The sequence below is a fragment of the Melopsittacus undulatus genome, chromosome Z (assembly GCF_012275295.1).
Source record: "Melopsittacus undulatus isolate bMelUnd1 chromosome Z, bMelUnd1.mat.Z, whole genome shotgun sequence".
Taxonomy (NCBI): domain Eukaryota; kingdom Metazoa; phylum Chordata; class Aves; order Psittaciformes; family Psittaculidae; genus Melopsittacus; species Melopsittacus undulatus.
This window is the reverse complement of record NC_047557.1, coordinates 49,380,277-49,397,851: the sequence shown is the minus strand read 5'-3', so window position 1 is coordinate 49,397,851 and position 17,575 is coordinate 49,380,277. Positions and strand designations below refer to the sequence as shown.

The following is a 17,575-nucleotide window of genomic DNA, read 5'->3' as shown; positions in this document are numbered from 1 at the left end:
TGTGCTACATGTTTACTATTTTTGGCCTGCCTAATAATACTCCATCCTAGAGATGTGCTTACACTTTATAAGCAGCTATACATATATGAGACTTCCCTCAGAATATTATTCCTCTTGGACTCTCAGTCCAGGCAGTATTCCTGCAGAATAGGTAAGATTTTCATTTGGAAGAACAAAGAAAGAGAAATTTATTTTAAACCCTGGTGTTTTTTGAAAAGACTTAAAAATACAGAGTTTTATTCGTACTGACCAGGAGAGATCAGCAGGAACAGCACAGGCTCAAGGCCTCTATAACTGAAGAAAAAAATCTCTACAGCTGAACTCTTTTTAAAAAAGGGCTCCTAAACATCCTAATCTACTAACTGAGGTCTCTTAAATGTGCTTGAATACAAAGGCATTTTAATGTGTTAAGAAAACCACATCATTTCCAAAAACTAAGCAACAAAGAAGGAAAAAAATGGAAGGAATAAAAAAAAGGGAGAAACAAGTCACAACAATGCAAGAACTTACTTAGGCCTGTAATTACTGGTCCATTTCCATTGGGACTTTGGCCACTTGTTCCTACTCCTGCTCCACCTACACCTGGGGAGAAACCATTGTTTCCTGGGATGGTAATGAATCCTGCTCCTCCTGGGCTATAGCCATTGCCATTGCCACCAGGAAGGAACCTGTTTCCTCCTGTCCCACCACCTCTGGAACGACCTCCAGAAGCACCATCCACACAAAGTCTGCGGTGTTCATCTATTAAATAGGAATGCACAGAGAGGAATTAAAGAGGAATGCACAGAAAGGAATTAAAGAGGAATGCACAGTCAGCTTACAAGGAAGATAGAGATCTTTGCATGCTACAATAAATTGAACACCAGCTCCTCATTTCTTTGGCATGATGTGCTCCTCCTCCCACTCCTTATCTCAGGCAGATCCCATGACTGTGACAGGTGTTTTTTAAGGAAGGACACTAAAAATAATAAAAGGCAATACTGTAATTTACAGCTATTTGTTGAAACCTTCTTGTTGACGTGCTTCCAGCTGCACTGCAACTCCCTGGTAACTCAGGGTCACTCAGAGATGTTGATATTGATAAACTGAAAATACATTTCACTAGGGATGTGGAATACTGTTCTGTGAGCAGAGTTGAAAGAATAAATTAGATACTGACACATTCCTGGTTCAGTGTAGCCCAAAATTTACTGGAACAAGAGAGCAGCTGTACCTTCAAATCAAAATAACCTATGGACCTCAGAGTTTTTTCCTCTTTGAGCTTAACCACAAAATCTTTCCCATTTCCTAAGAATTATTGCCAAAGTCAAAAAAGAATGTTAAAGAAACTAGTCCCAGACAATCATGAATCCCCCAAAAATGGCTCACAGATGGTAACATCAGTATCAAAACCACAGGTATGAATAATAATGTAATTCCTGATTTTTTTTCCCATTTACCCTACATTTTAAATTAGTTTATAATATATCAGTGACCTCAACCCCAAGTAGAATGGACAATGAGAAAACTAACCAACAAGTCACTCACCAGACCCTCTGACAGGACACATGTTTGGAACAGACCCAGTGGCCCAGCACTGGCCAGACTCGCAGCAGCATTGCCTTTTGGTGAACCTGCCAGGAAGCTCTTGTGCACAGCGGCCATTCACTATGCTGGAGAAACATGCACTTGCCCTCTGATCTGGAAATTAATTTAAAAATAAAACAATTCCTGACCAGGAGAAAAGCTCCATGAGTTTCAAAAGACGTGGTAGTAATTACAACAACTGAGCACATCCTGATATTTTGGTTAAAAGTGCGTATTATCTTAAACTGGAAAGAATAAAATAATGTGTATTAATAAGGATTACATTCTTCACTTTTCTCCTAAGGAGAAATTATACGAAGTATACAAAATATATAAATTATAGTTCAATACTACAAACATTTAGAAGTACAAGATCTTTCAGACACATTTTCATTAAAGGGAAGAAGAACCTGTGATATAAGGGCCTGCTTTAGCACACTAAGGCATGTGATTTGTGTGCAGTTGGTTTTGGGAACTGACTTTGGCAACTACATTTGAAACTATGCCAAAATCCATAGACATTTTGATCATACTGGAAATAGTATGTTCTCAGTATTCCTGAGGCCAGTCATAATATACTTGACGTTTGACATTCCTCAGATGACCCTGAGTAACAAAAGATGGCTATGCTGTGTGAAAAACTATCCATGTGAAATCATTTGTAGGTCTTGTGTTGCTACTGACTTACATCATTCATCTGTAATTAAAAAATCTTTTCAGAATTCCCATCCCTTTCCCAACATGAAAACAAAGTGCTTTGACAGGTCTGAAATAATAAGAACCACGTGAGATCTAGAAAGGCATTGTTATTTGCAATTGTTAATGTTTTCCATACATGGTATGCAGCACTATGGCTAATTCATTGGAATGGTTTATACTATAGATTTGACATGTGCAGCTTTATAAAAGAAATTACAAAGTGAAAATAAGCATACATATTTTTTATAATATAGAAACAAATTTCAAATAAATTTTCTTGTAAAAACTGCATCTACTGAAACCAAATATTTGGTTTGTTTTATTATCTGTCCCAGATTACCGGCATTTCAGTGTATCTTACTTAATTCTTCCTGAACTTATATGTGTGCTTTATATTTGTCTCTAAAGGTTAAATAGACGTTTGCTCCTTCAGGACCAAAGTGAGCTTAGCTTTTGGTTTCATCAGATGCAGGATTGAGAAGCAAATATAATGAACATTTCTTATGTTTGCATAGACAACAAAAAGTTATTAGTTGCTTTTTTCCTAAGAAGTTCCAGATCTCAGGCAGGAGTTCTCAAGCTACAATACGGTCGACACAGAGGGATCTACAATCCACATAAAGATGGTTGCAGCGGCAATCATCATCAGAAGAGGATGTTATAAATTTTAAGCAGCTGGATCAGAGATAATAGGGAGTTAGCACAGTTTAGCATATGGGGCAGTGCTAGATGACTGGGACAGAAGTTCTTCTGCTGTTTATAAGTTGCCTTAATAACTCTGAGAGCACTAAAAGCCTTCAGGTTGAAATACCTACCAATACAGCGGGAGCTATCCACAGATACAACATAACCCCGTGTGCAGATGCAGAAATAACTTCCCATGGTGTTGGAGCATACGCCACCTTCACATATTCCCAGGATGATGCTGCATTCATCAATATCTACTCAAAAAGGAAAATACATGGAATAATTAGCAGGGCACTTTTATAGTGTATTAAAAAGAGGGAAAGACCTTTTCTGATATGAAACTATTATTAAACTCAGATTGAATAACAAATTGCTGGTGTTTGAATACTGCAGACAATTTTGTCTGCCATCTAATGGAGGCTTTCCTTATACATTCAAGGGGTGTACCACTTCAAGTTGCAGAGTACATGAGCCCAGTCTGGAATTTCCCCAAAGTGACACACACTGACTGCCACCTCCAGGAAGCACACAATAGCTACAATGCAACATCAAAATACTCATCTGGATCTTGAGCTGAAGGAAGGAGGATGGGACAGAAGCTAACTATGACAACTCTTGGCTTCTGCAACCACAGAAATATTCCTTATCAGATCTGACTGCTTTCTAGCCTTCTAATATTCCAACTATAAGCAAGAATTTTAGCCAATCTGTTCAAATGCAACCAAACGCTGCATTTTTACTTCAGATATTTTTAATCCATTCAAATGTTTCTGTTAACTAAAAGCAGTGCTCTCATCTGAACAATGAAAAAATTTTGTATGCAAATATATAAAAAGTGAGATGTGATCAAGCTGATGAATGAGCTGCTGTACATAACAAGGGGTTGCAAGGCATTTGGCACCAGCCTGAGAGCAAGATGTACTTTCCCAGCACAAACTGGAAGCAAAATTAGGAGCTCAGGCAATGAGAAGCAACAGCAGGAAGCAGTCTGACTGTATTGCTAGAGATTTGAAGCACAGCAAAACAAACTGAAATGGAAGAACTACAAGTATGAAGAACAGCATGAGAATAAAGACTGGAACATGACCATTTATAAAAATGAGCCACTTAAGTAACTAAAATTTAACTAAAAACTTTCATTCTAAAACTGTGACAATCTTTAGACATATGAATATTTTTACGGTTGTTTTAGTAACCTAATTTTGCTTTTAAGTGACCTCTTTACACTAGCTTTTTGAATGGCTTTCAACAAATGTGAACTGTGGCCCAGGTGTAACATGGGAGGCATTCTGAGCAAACATGGGAAAATGTGAGCCAACTTTCTAACTATCTTGAGATGAGTTATGTTTTCCACGTGGGATGATGTAATACCACAGATTTTGCATGGCTTGATACAAAACATAGTCACAGATACCAGACTTCAGGTTGACTTGTTTGCAAAAGTCTGGATGCAGTATTAATTTAAATTAGCTTTCATACTGTGAAACAAAAATCTAAACAAAAAAGACTGTTGAACCCACACTGTCATGCAGGAGGAGCACCAGAAAGAGCATATGACAGAAATTATCTAGTGATGACACTGTGAAGGGCTTCACATTCCTTTCAAGAAAGCCTTGGGACCCCACAGACCATTCCTTGTACTTTTCCACAGACCTATCATATCCTTGGACTTGTCACTCTAGAAATTCTCCTGAGATGAATGACTAATTGAGAAATAGTTCTCAGGAGGCTTTTACGTGATGAAGACTTTGCTCCCTCCCTTTCTTATATTCTCCACACACCCCAAGAAATTGAACAGCATCAAAAAAATCTGGTGCACACAGGGACTATGTTAAAAAGGTTAACACCCCACTGTGGGACGGTACACATATGAAGAACTCACTTTAGATGAATCTACAGACAGCACCTTTTACTGAAAGGAAAAATAAGTTTTGCCACAAGACCACTAAGAATAGGCAAACTATTCTTCGCAAAATGAACATATGAATAAAACACTCCCTTTCCCACTGACATGTCACTTGGAGTATCATTGTAGAAAAGACAATTTATCTTGCAGGTAACATGTCTTCAGAATTCCTAACTAGTCCAAACATATAAGCATCCTGTGGACTTTGTCGTTTGTTTTATACTATGTAATAGAATCAGATAAAGTGAATTTTTTGTCTTTTTCTTAGGTTATTTAAGCAATTTATAGGATGAAAAAATTTTAAATTTTACATTAAAAGAGTCACAAAGTGATCAAAACTACTCCCCACATTTCAGACATCTGCTCTAAGATGTACAAAACAATATGCCATTTTTGCTAAATCAAAACACTTTTAAGAAATAATGCTTTCACCTAAGATTTCATAACTACCCACTGCAGAGATTCCAGTATTCCATATGATGGTATAAATAAAACTCCACTAATTCCACAGAAAATCTCTGAAATCTTGCATTGATTTACCATATTAAAGACAATAATAATGTGGTGAACTACTTACCACCTGATTTAATTAATGCAATGAAACTGTGTACAAATCAAAACAGAACCAGAACTGGTGCATGTCTGATTGAGATCTTTCATGCAGTACAGATCTTTCACAACCCGGAAGTCTTTTAAACATGAATACTGTCTTCTGTATGCAAACAGTCTGAAACATCGTATCAGAAAGACATGCATGAAAACTGGATGAAATGAGGACTCTGGAGGAAGAACTTACTTTTTATGGAAAGTGACACCTTCCCAATGGTAGTCACTGCCATTTCTTTCATGCAAGAAAACTCCCTTTTTTACCATCCGTTAAAACACACTTTTGATTTCTAGGAGATACTACACTACCATTTTTCATCACTACTGTAGTGGTTCCAAAAACAAATTCCAAGACTAATTATAAAGTTCAGAGGCACTCAAACTTTGTTAAAGAGATTAGCAATATGGTGATCACAGGTTATCACCATGGAAGTACTGTATGAGATGCAAATGCTGTAGACATGAATGAGATGGCACAAAGCTGGTAGCAACTACCGCCAGTGATACATGAGCGAGTTCAATTTAAGAATCCCTGTGCTAGAAATGTAGTGTTTTCAAATATCTGTTTCATTCAAGTTTTCACTCAGCAAGTTTGCCAATGACACCAAGCTGTGTGGTTCAGTTGATACGCTGGAGGGAAGGAATGCCATCCAGAGGGACCTTGACACACTTGTGATGTGGGCCAATGCCAGCCTCATGAAGTTCAGCAAGCCAAATGCAAGGTCCTACACCTAGGTCAGGGCAATAGCAAGCACAGCTACAGGTTGGGCAGAGAAGAGATTCAGAGCAGCCCTGTGGAGAAGGACTTGAAGGCATTGGTAGATGAGAAAATGAACATGAGCCGGCTTCAGTGTGTGCTCGCAGCCCAGAAAGCCAACCGTATCCTGGGCCGCATCAAAAGGAGTGACCAGCAGGTCGAAAGAGGTGATCCTGGCCCTTTACACTGCTCTCATGAGACCCCACTTGGGAGTACTGTGTGCAGTTCTGGTGTCCTCAACATAAGAAGGACATGGAACTGTTGGAGCAAGTCCAGAGAAGGGCCACGAGGGTGATAAGGGGGCTGGAGCATCTCCAGTTTGAAGACAGTTGGGGCTGTTCATATGAAGGGAGCTTATAAGGATGCTGGAGAGGTACTCTTCATCAGAGACTCTAGCAATAGGACAAGGGATAATGGGTTTAAACTTAAACAAGGGGAAGTTCAGGTTAGATGTAAAGAAGAAGTTCTTTACTGTGAGGGTTGTGAGGCACTGGAAGAGGTTGCCCAAAGAGCCATAGGTGACATGGTCTAGTGTGAGACCCATGGCAGGGTGGTTAGAACTAGATGATCTTTCAATCTTACTATTTTCTTCCTTACAAGATTCTTTCCAATCCTAACTATTCTGTGATTCTATGAGTCAGTCACTCTCTTACAGATTGGTTCTTAAATCTTGTAGGTTCAATAGCTTTTTTGTTTCTTTTTTATTTTTTTTTAATAACTGAGGTACAAAAGCAGCTACTATACATAAGAATAAATAAACATAAGAAAAATGAATCTTTAAAAATCTAACTACTCAAAGCAAGCAGGCACTTGAAAACTGGAAATTTTCCCTTTGTTTTTACTTTTGTTGGCATAGGTACCTGTTACTTTAAAGGCAGTAATCCTAATTACAAGAACACAACACCTGACTTTCTACCAAAGGAAACCAAATTCCAAACTAGTTGGTCATATAGCACAAAGCCCATTGAGGTAATGTGTAGCTGAAGTTTGGAGCACTGGCAAGACAGAGGAAGAAAGTAGTAAGCCACTTCTGCAAAGCTGCAAGACATAGACCTGGCTCTCACCTGGCTACATGCATAGGAGTTTAACACTGTCTAAGGCTCTTGTCCAAGACTGACAGGGAGCTGGGAAGGAAACAAGTACCTTCCTGAAATTTTGGCAATGACCAATGTGGAAAGAAGACTCCAGTCACCCCTATGCAGAGAGAAGTCTATTTTTTAACCAATTAACATGGAGAACCCTTGTGGGGAAAAAAAATCTTTCTTACTGGAACAGTACTGAGCAAATGGATTTTTTGTTTCACTAGTTTTTGAGCTAAATCTCTGTCTTTCTTTCCTCCTCCCTGGTTCTTCCATGTGCAATTCTTTCAACAAAATCTCCATTCCTTGTGACTGGAAATTCTGAGACTTTACCTCAGGAAGACCTATTTTTAGGATGGCTGACTGGGGGGGCTCTCTTCCCTTCCTCAAAAATACATAAATTAATGGTCCTAGGGAATATGGTTCAAAGATAGTAAGGGGAGACACTGTTTTAAAGGTGAAAAATACTGGTGGCATGAATGGCTGTGGTTCCAATATTGCACGTGAGACAAGAAAGCCAGTCTTAATCTGAGAACCAATGTGTGGCATAAACTTTGCAGGTGTGAGCATTAATAGGTGAACTCCTGCCAATAAAAACCCCAGGCTGACTACCTGTCATCCAGAATTCATGACTTTTACTGCTACGGTAAGCAGGAATTCATGAATAACTGAATTAAAAGTCCCAGGAAAAGTGCTCTCAACTGCTGAGTTCTGAAAAAAGGCTCCTTGAAAATAGTTTTAGTCCACAGTAATACCTGGTAGTATCAAACCTGTTTAACACAGAGTGTAATGGAATTACACATTAAAGCATGAAAATCAGAAATAGAATGGCTTCTTTTAAAAGGTTCTTTGCATTTTAGTGCCATGTTAAAAAAAAAAATAGCCTTTCTCATACAGTCCTAGTTCTTTGATGTCAATGGTACCATATTTTGGAAAACCACCAGAGGTATCATAACTCCTACAGTACCTTTGATTTTAAAGGGTGCCATAACTACATTTACTCAAGGAGTATGATGTATTTTCAATCTGAAAAGAGTAAGTGGAACACATTTATTAGATCTTTGAATAACTAATAAGTAGTAGTCAATCTCTTACATAAACCAGTAAGAACAACTGAAAACTTATTTCTCCTTTCAGTTTACCTATATATAATCCATCTCTAAACAAAACAGATGCAAATTCCATTAATTCTGAAAGATAATGTCCTAAAAATTAACAGAATTTAATTCTTAAAAAGACAATGAAAACTTAATATATTGTATTTGCATTTTATGCCAAAAAAGAGAAGGGCATGGGGTTTTCTTTTGTTCATTTAACACATCACAGGAGTGCTCCAGATCTCTTACATCCTCTTCACTGATACACAATTGCCATTAACTTCTGAAAGGTTAGGTACAGTAAACTGTAATCAGAGGCTCAAAATAAATCCAATAAACTTACTGTATGCCTTTTTGGCATTTGGTTGGGCTCTTTTTAAATAAATACAGGAATATAATGAAAGCAAAAAGCCCAGCAAAGCACTATTTACTGCTTAGCATAGTTCTAGCAAAATCCATTATGGCACAAAAAGCACAACATGAATAGTCCTTCTTATTCTAACAATAGCTGTTATTTCCAGAAGGAACCACAGAAGAAAAAATACTAACCCGCAAAATACATCTGGATGTTTGAGGGCAAAGGATATAGCAGGGGAACTCAAATCCTTGCTTATTAAGTAGAAGACTTGCTGTTAAATAAGGAAGGTCTGAACAGTTAGTGTAAGGTTCCATCTCTGCCTCTGAACACACTGGAACCTTGCCTAGTTACTGACTCCAACTTGGATTTTGTCCTTTGTAGCCAGTAACTAATACTCGATCTAGTTTTCCATACATAAAGAAAAAAGTGAGCAGAATACTCCACACTGTATTATTTCTATATCATGTTTTAAATAAAAAACTGCATTAAAGCTCTCCTTCCCAATGGCCTAATCCGTATATATAAATGATGTAACTTCACTCAAATAATCAGTCCCACTAACTGAAAATATAATTGTTTAAAGGACTGTCTATAGTTTTATCTTGTAAATCTGACATTGAGAGATAATGAATTCTCAAAGCCTTTCTTTATACATACATATACACACATATATATGTGTGTGTGCATATGCATATACATATATATCTGTATATATATGTATATATAAAAGATCCCAATTAAAACTAGGCTTGGTTTTCATTCTTGTTCCATTGTTGGAATTATGTAATCATGGCAATACACTGGTATAATTTTGGCATTACCACCTTGTCTATAAAACACGGGAAACAGACAAGAAACAGTTTTATCATTTTTGGGTTTCCTGCAAAGCCCTAAACCTCTGTGCGTACCTTGATAGGCTTGTATTGAGCAGAAATTGAAACTAGTCAAGATAAAAAAAAAAAGGAAAAAAAAAAAAAACAAAACAGAAAGAGGTGGAGGAAAGGACCAGAGAAAAATAGTTTGGATATTGTTTTTACTTACTCTTCGGTATTACTTGAAACAAAACCAAGTGAAAATGAAACATTTTCACTTATAAAGTGTGATTTTCAAAATGATTGTATTATCTAATTTGTATTGTAAGCAAAACTAAGGAAAACTCTGAGGCAGCTTCCAAAATGGGTCACAAACCATGTCTTTGTAATTGAATACTGAGTATAATGTAATTTGGTAATATACTGAAATTGCTGCCTAACCATAAGCCAAAGCCTTCAACGAGCAGTCCTCTTATCCGTGCAACTTGAATGTGAAGGTACCTACTTGTTGGGATGAAGTTGGAGCGTTCTAATTTCTTTTGAAGGCATGGCAATTTCATTCAAATCAGTGAAGTCTTCATCAAACCCACAAAACCTCATCATTTTTCTATCATATTACTTTATACAGACCCCTTGCTTTTAATTGTATGAACAGTTTACTGAATAAACATGGGCTATGTTTATTAAACTATGCTTATTAAACATGGTCTATGTTCTCAAACATGGTTTTTTATCTAAAAAAGAAGGACATTTCCTATTTTTTTTTACTTAGCCAGGCTCTTCAACACCAAGTGTAAGAGAAGTAATTTCTTATAACCATTGCTAAAATTGCCACAGTTGCATTTCACGCTCTTGTCAGTAGGCTGAAAATACCTACATATGTATTGGAGTATTTTGAATATTTTTGAGAAAACAAACAAAATCCTAGTAATAAACTTGCAGTTATATGCTGTTTACAGATGCAGTCTTTATCAATAGTACTAAATTTTGAAACAGGATAAACACTGTCTTTACCCACATTTAGTCAGACAGACAAAAAAATATCTAATGCAAAATGAGACCAAAGTAGAAACAGACCCTACAACTATTCAGAACCTTTTATTTCATTAAGTTCCATTCCATTTTAATGCTTTACTTAACTATTTTTTAGGTGTATTCTATGACACCATCACTTACCTTCACACTTTTGAGTTGCCTCATTCTGCTTGTGACCAGCAGGACACTTGCACTCATATGAGCCTACTGTATTAATGCAGTTTCCTCCTTGGCAGACTCCAGGGATAGCCTGGCATTCATCAACATCTATGAAGACAAAAAAGAATGATTACCTGTCATGAAATACAAAATTTCATCATGAATTTTGCTGATAGACAGAAAGCTCTGAAATTATTCTTAAAAATAACTAAAGGAAACATCAGCATATTCCTGTGCTTCAGCCACTAATATAAAATACAGCAATAACAGCACTAATATGACCCAAACCTCCATGTGTGTTGTGTTTAATTCCATATAAGCTCGAAATGTACTAGATGAAGAGATCAATTTAATACTATTTTCTGTTCCTGAATTATAATTAAGTATGGAATTTCAGTTATAGAGTTAAAGCAATACACTGCCTATCAAAATAAAATCCACAATTTTATTTCATTCCTTTCTCTATTATGATTAAAATACCTATTTAAGATAGGTACTTTTTCCTGAGATTTTTCATTAGTGCCAAATAAACAAATAATACTAACCATTATCCTATTTTCCATTTCCAGAAATGGAAAATTTTCTGTTACCTTCAATGCAGTATTCAATCAATGGTAAACTTTATTTAACATGCAGAAGAAATTGCCTCTTTCCTCTTAATATTCATGTTCATTTTCTTTTTGTCATTTTCTTTATGCCTACTTTTTTCCCACACCCAGCTCTTTGCCACTCAGTGTAGAGAACTGCAAGATACAGATGGGGTAGGACAACCATATTAATAACAGAAAAAAGTATTCCTTGTCAGGAGGATGGTCTTTATCTCAAGGCCCCCACAAGACACTGAAATTTCACTCAAGTTTGTGGATTATCAGTTTTTTGTTTTGTTACTCCTAATGTTTGTGTTATAGATAAAACCTTGTCCATCCACCTGTTTTTTCATTTAAGCAGGTATAATTGCTCATAGTCCAGGGAGAAGGCGCAGGTTTATATATATATTTTTTTACTTATTTTAACCACTGGACTTGGGTTTAAGTACATTATTCCAGAGAAGTTTGTATTTAGGTCATGAATCTGTGCTGATTTCATTAGCACAATACTGTGTCCAACAGATTGGAAACGGATTGAGGACTCAGAAGCATAAATTTTCTGCAAGTATTTTTTTAATAAATAAATAGTGCTTGGTACAATCTACTTGGTCTGGAAAGCAAACTTTTCATCTCTGAAATATTTTAAGAAAATTGAACATGATTTAGCAACATTAGACAGAAAATGGGTTCTATCATTTATTCACACCCAGCCCACTCAGTAGCTCCCTTCTCAATAAGACTAATATGGCATTTGGCTTTTGACCCTTAGGCCTCAAACTGCATTCATGATATTCAGTATGCCTGTGCTTTGTGTCAGTTATTAATGCTTATTTTAATTAAGCCTTTGTGTCAGCAGATCAGTGGTTAAAAATAACCACTGCGTATTTTTCACAGCTCTGCAAGTCACAGATGTCGAATAACAACAAACAGCAGTAGCAGCAGTAGCAGCAGGAAATGAGTGCTTCCCAGAAACAAAAAAGTAACACTGAAATTTCAAAGTAAATAAAAGCTTAAGATCTACTGATTCCGTTAATTTATGTCAATTCCAATCTTGTGTTTTTAAAAGGACAAATAAATGCAAAGTCTGAAAAGCTGATCCCAAGCACAGTGCTTGTCCAGTGAAGAAAGCACAAATGGTATCTATGCAAGGTGAGATCCTACAGATTTTTGAATCACATGCACTACCTTGCTTTTCTCTGTTAATACCAATCTTAATTTGTGAGGGCTTAATTTAACTATTGTGAGTCGTATTAAACTGTGAAGATAGTAAGTATATTTAGCATTAACTGAAAAAACATATACAAATAGTACAAGCCTGCCGTTTGGTTTTTTTTCTTAAAGTATCCCCTTTTGATGAAAAACAAAGCTTGTTGTAATATACCATTACTGTTTTGGAACTGAGAAAGGACAAAAGTATTTTCTTAAAAGGGCATATTGTATGAATTGCTTCCTAAATGCCATTTTAAGATATAAGAATATTTTTTCTGAAAATACAATAAATTTGAAATGAAGGTTATTTTATTTACTTTGTTGTATCTTTGACAGTCAGGCTAAACCAATATTAATTATCCATTTACTTATGTTTTTAAACCCCAACCACATTAACACAATAAACTTTTTGCCATGAACAGAAAATCAGATTAATAGTTCTTTAGATATATTTCTGTATATAAAGGTTCAATATGCTATAGATTCAGTAGAAAGTTTCCATGTGTTCAAAGGTTTGATAATATTTAGCAAGCGAAAAAAAGGTTCTTTTTCAATTTTCTCTGCAAAATGCCTGTGGGATTTGCACAGCTAACTTTAAACATGTACCTCTGAAAACAGCCAAATTCAGCTTCCCTTTCTGATGAGTAGACTCTGCAGAACCAAAAAGCTCAGGAAAAACAAATTCTCTCAGATTTTATATACAAATATTGGAGAAGGCACTTTTCGTCTACAATGCTAGTAATAACAATTACCCAGATAGAAATTTTCTCTCAAATTGAATAGCCACAATTCCTGTTCAAGAAATGACTGAACAGGAGTTGTTGGGGGAGGAGGGAGAAGAAACAAAAAAACAAATAAAACAAAACCCAGCCCCCCCCCCCCCCAAAAAAAAGAAAAACTCACAAAAAAACCCTCAAAATAAAACAAACAAACAAAAAACATATTAATTTAAAGGATCAATTTTGATTGGGTTTGCTTCTTCAATTTTCAGAAAGCTGTTCATGGCAAAAATGAAATAGCACTACCATAATGTTCTACACAAGCACATTACTCAGAGAACATAATTAATCTTGAAAAGGTGCTAAAGAGCCGTTAACAATACACTAAGATTGCAACATGGGCATCCTGTGAAGAGTAGGAGAATCTTTATACTCAGAAGTCAAATTTTGTCATCCATTGATATGCAATGCACATTGAAATTATAACCTATATTCCGACAGTATGGCTTGTAAGTTGTACTAATTTTGACATGTCCATATCAACTTCTGAGCTAGGCTATCTGCTGATTCATTTGCTTAAAAACTGCCAAGCATTCAAACTATGGACTGTGCGATTCTGGTCTAATCTATATGTGAGAAAATTACAGTTTTACCAAACACCAAGGAGGTTTGTGTTCATTCAAAAAAAGTCTCTGTAAAACTGAGAAGAAGAAAAAAAAAAAGGCAGAAGGAAAAGCATTAATAAACATTACCCATATCACTGTATCCATTTCTAAAATCCACAGAGAAAATATTTAATACCGGTCTCATTTGGCAATTCAGATAGGAGTTATCACACTTACAGAACAACTCTTTCCTGAATTGCTAATACTCCCCTCTTTTAAATTTTTTTGTAGCACATCCTCCCTCCCAGATCTCTATCTTGACTCTTTTATTTTCCTCTTCCCAGTTCACCTCTGTGCAGTCATACCTGCTATTGCAGCTTCTATCTATGCACAAGTCGCAGATCTCCCATTCTTTACTCCTTTTATTTGGATTAAGCTCTTCATTCACCTTTTTCTGCCAGGATGAGTTTGGCATGGAAATTTTAAGTCTTGATTGCATTTCTTTGCAGTATTGCACTGTAGTAGCAAGAATCTTAATCCAAATTTGTCTCTTCAGCATTCCGCTTGGCTCCCTCACAGAGTTTCTAGTTCAGCTGACTGCTGGAGGTTTTTTTGACCCCCTTTGAACAACACTGCTGTACCGCTTTTTTATAAAATGTCCATATATAACTATAGAGAAATCCTGTATCTTATTTCTACAGGCTAGGTACCATAATACAGAATTTGGAAAGGTAAACTGTCTCTACAGTGTTGAGCAATGCACCCAGTCCCTTCCTCTAGTAGGGTGGTCTGAAAATTCAGAAGAGAGTGGACAACATGCTATCAACCTGCAAACACCACAGAACGTAGGCTGGGAGGAATTACCAGTACTCAGAACTTAAAAGAAACTGTCTCAGCTGTTGAAAGGTAATGATTCTGTGGAACAAAGAAATTCTTCATCTCTCCTTTTCAAAATGGAAAATCTTTCCTTCATCTGTTTGTGCCTTCCTATCATCCAGTGCTAATTCCTGAAGACATAAATGAAATCACATTTTCCTATGTTGTAATAAAATGCCAAAAATGCAGCAAAAATGACGGCTGTTTAAACTTCCCATCATACAAAGTAGACTATCACATTGTTTCTATGCTTCCCAGCAGAATTCAGCAATGATCTTAACTGTGTAACTTCAAAATATTTGCCACACAGAATAAGCTGGCGAAAAAAAAAAACACAGTATTGTGGACACGGGTGCTAAAGAGCTCTGCTGATCTCTCACATAATTTAAATGAAGAATCAGAAGCTACGGCAGCATCACTTTGGCAGCAAAAGTTTAAGAATTCATTTTATCTGTCCAATATCCTCATCATAGAGAGGAGTTTGACTTACTTGGAGATTGCAACCAGTGTGCATGCCTTCAGTACACTGTTTCTGTTTATGATATTGTTATAAAAAGAATGTCTAATCACTTCAAGATGAACAGTGAAACATAAGCTGTTAAATGCAGACAGAGGCCTACTTCTGACATATAAGGAAAAGCACTATCAAGTATTTCTCTATACTGTAATTTGGATGCTTAATGCAGTGTAAGCACAGAGAAACAGAAAAGCAAATATTTTCAATTAAAAAAATACGGGATTTATTCTTGCTTAAAACTAATTTAAGTATGCTAAAAAAAATAGATGCTTTTCTAAGATAATGCTGTGAGGAGTCCCACAGAAGTGAATTTGAGTTAATAGCTTTTGTTGTAGTTTCAGGTCAACCATACCTCTGTGTAAATGAAAACTGAAGGAAAAATAAAAAAAAAATGCACCTCATCAAGTTTGACTCTCTAAGAATTAAAAATCTTCCAACATCTTGATTTTCTCTCTATTTTTTAACTCATGTTTATGGAGGACTCTTACCAAGAACTCCTATGGAGGAGACGTGAAATAGAAATCTAGCAGAACAACTGACTTTGTTTGATTTGTGCAAATTTAAGCCACTGCACTATGATGCAGTGTAGGGGAAAGCAGCACTAAAAATCATGCTGAAATGTATGGGGTCAGAGTGAAGACTGAAAGTGAAGGAATGGGGAAATAACAGTGAGAAAAGGAAGACGTTAAGTAGCTTCTTGTGAAACAGTAAAAGAGGAGCTTCCCTGAAAACTTTCATAACACCATGAGCATCAGAAGATGCCTAAATCAGGATATTTTCCAGAGAATCACAAACTGGTTGAGGTTGGAAGGCACCTCTGGAGGTCACCTAATCCAACTGCCCTGCTACAGCAGGGACACCTAGAGCAGGTTGCCAAGGATCACGTCCTGATGTTTTTAAATGTCTCCATGGATGGACAATAGACAGTTTCTCCAAGCAAGATGTGCCAATGCTTGGTCATCCTCACATGTTTCCCTACGTTGAGGAGGATTTTTCTGTTCTTCATAGAATCATAGAGTCATAGAATAGTTAGGGTTGGAAAGGACCTTAAGATTATCTAGTTCCAACCCCCCTGCTATGGGCAGGGACACCTCAAACTAAACCATGTCACCCAAGGGTCTCTCCAACCTGGCCTTGAACAATGCCAGGGATGAAGCATTAAAAGCTTCCCTGGGCAACCCATCCAGTGACTCACCACCCTCATGGTAAAGAAATTTCTCCTTATATCCAATCTAAACTTCCCCTGTTTAAGTTTTAATCCATTACCACTTGTTCTGTCACTACAGTCTCTAATGAATAGTCTCTTGGCAGCATCCTTATAGGCCCCCTTCAGATACTGGAAGGCTGCTATGAGGTCTCCACGCAGCCTTCTCTTCTTCAGGATTAACAGCCCCAACTGTCTCAGCCTGTCTTCATATAGGAGGTGCTCCAGTCCCCTGATCATCCTCGTGGCCCTTCTCTGGACTTGTTCTAACAGTTCCATGTCCTTTTCATGTTGAGGACACCACAACTGCACACAATACTCCAAGTGAGCTGTCACAAGAGCAGAGTAGAGGGGCAGGATCACCTCTTTCGACCTGCTGGTCACGCTCCTTTTGATGCAGCCCAGGATACGGTTGGCTTTCTGGGCTGTGAGCACACACTGAAGCTGGCTCATGTTCATTTTCTCATCAACCAACACCCCTAAGTCCTTCTCCACAGGGCTGCTCTGAATCTCTTCTCTGCCACACCTGTAGCTGTGTCTGCAATTGCTCTGACCCATGTGTAGGACCTTGCACTTGTCATGGTTAAACTTCATGAGGTTGGAACCTTACAAGTGTGTCAAGGTCCCTCTGGATGGCATTCCTTCCGTCCACTGCATCAACCAAATCACACAGCTTGGTGTCGTCTGCAGACTTGCTGAGGGTGCATTCAGTCCCACTGTCCATGTCAGCGACAAAGATGTTGAATAAGACTGGTACCAACACCAATCCCTGAGGAACATCACTTGTTACAGGTCTACAGCTGGACATTCAGCCATTGACAACTCTTTGCGTGCGGCCATCCAGTTTGTCCATTGAGTGGTCCACCAATCAAATTGATGTTTCCCCAATTTAGAGACAAGGATGTCATGTGGCACAGTGTCAAATGCTTTGCACAAGTCCAGGTAGATGACGTCAACTGCTCCACCCCTGTCCATCACTTTTGTAGCCCCATCATAGAAGGCCACCAAATTGGTCAGGCAGGATTTCCCCCTAGTGAAGCCATGCTGGCTGTCACCAAGCACCTTGTTGTTTTTCATGTGTCCTAGCATGCCTTCCA

At 37.4% G+C, this 17,575-nt stretch overlaps 1 protein-coding gene across 2 annotated transcripts in view; it reads right to left on the bottom strand.

Annotated features, from left to right (window-relative positions):
- Positions 1-17,575, bottom strand: part of FBN2 (fibrillin 2) — a 149,941-nt gene that overhangs the window by 94,909 nt on the left and 37,457 nt on the right. For both annotated transcript variants that reach the window (XM_005154899.3, XM_005154898.3), the window contains exons 7-10: positions 10,744-10,869; positions 3,081-3,206; positions 1,528-1,680; positions 511-741 (exon numbers count right to left, since the gene is read on the bottom strand). In XM_005154899.3, coding sequence (XP_005154956.3) covers positions 511-741; positions 1,528-1,680; positions 3,081-3,206; positions 10,744-10,869 — 636 coding nt within the window. The remainder of the gene's footprint in view (positions 1-510; positions 742-1,527; positions 1,681-3,080; positions 3,207-10,743; positions 10,870-17,575) is intronic.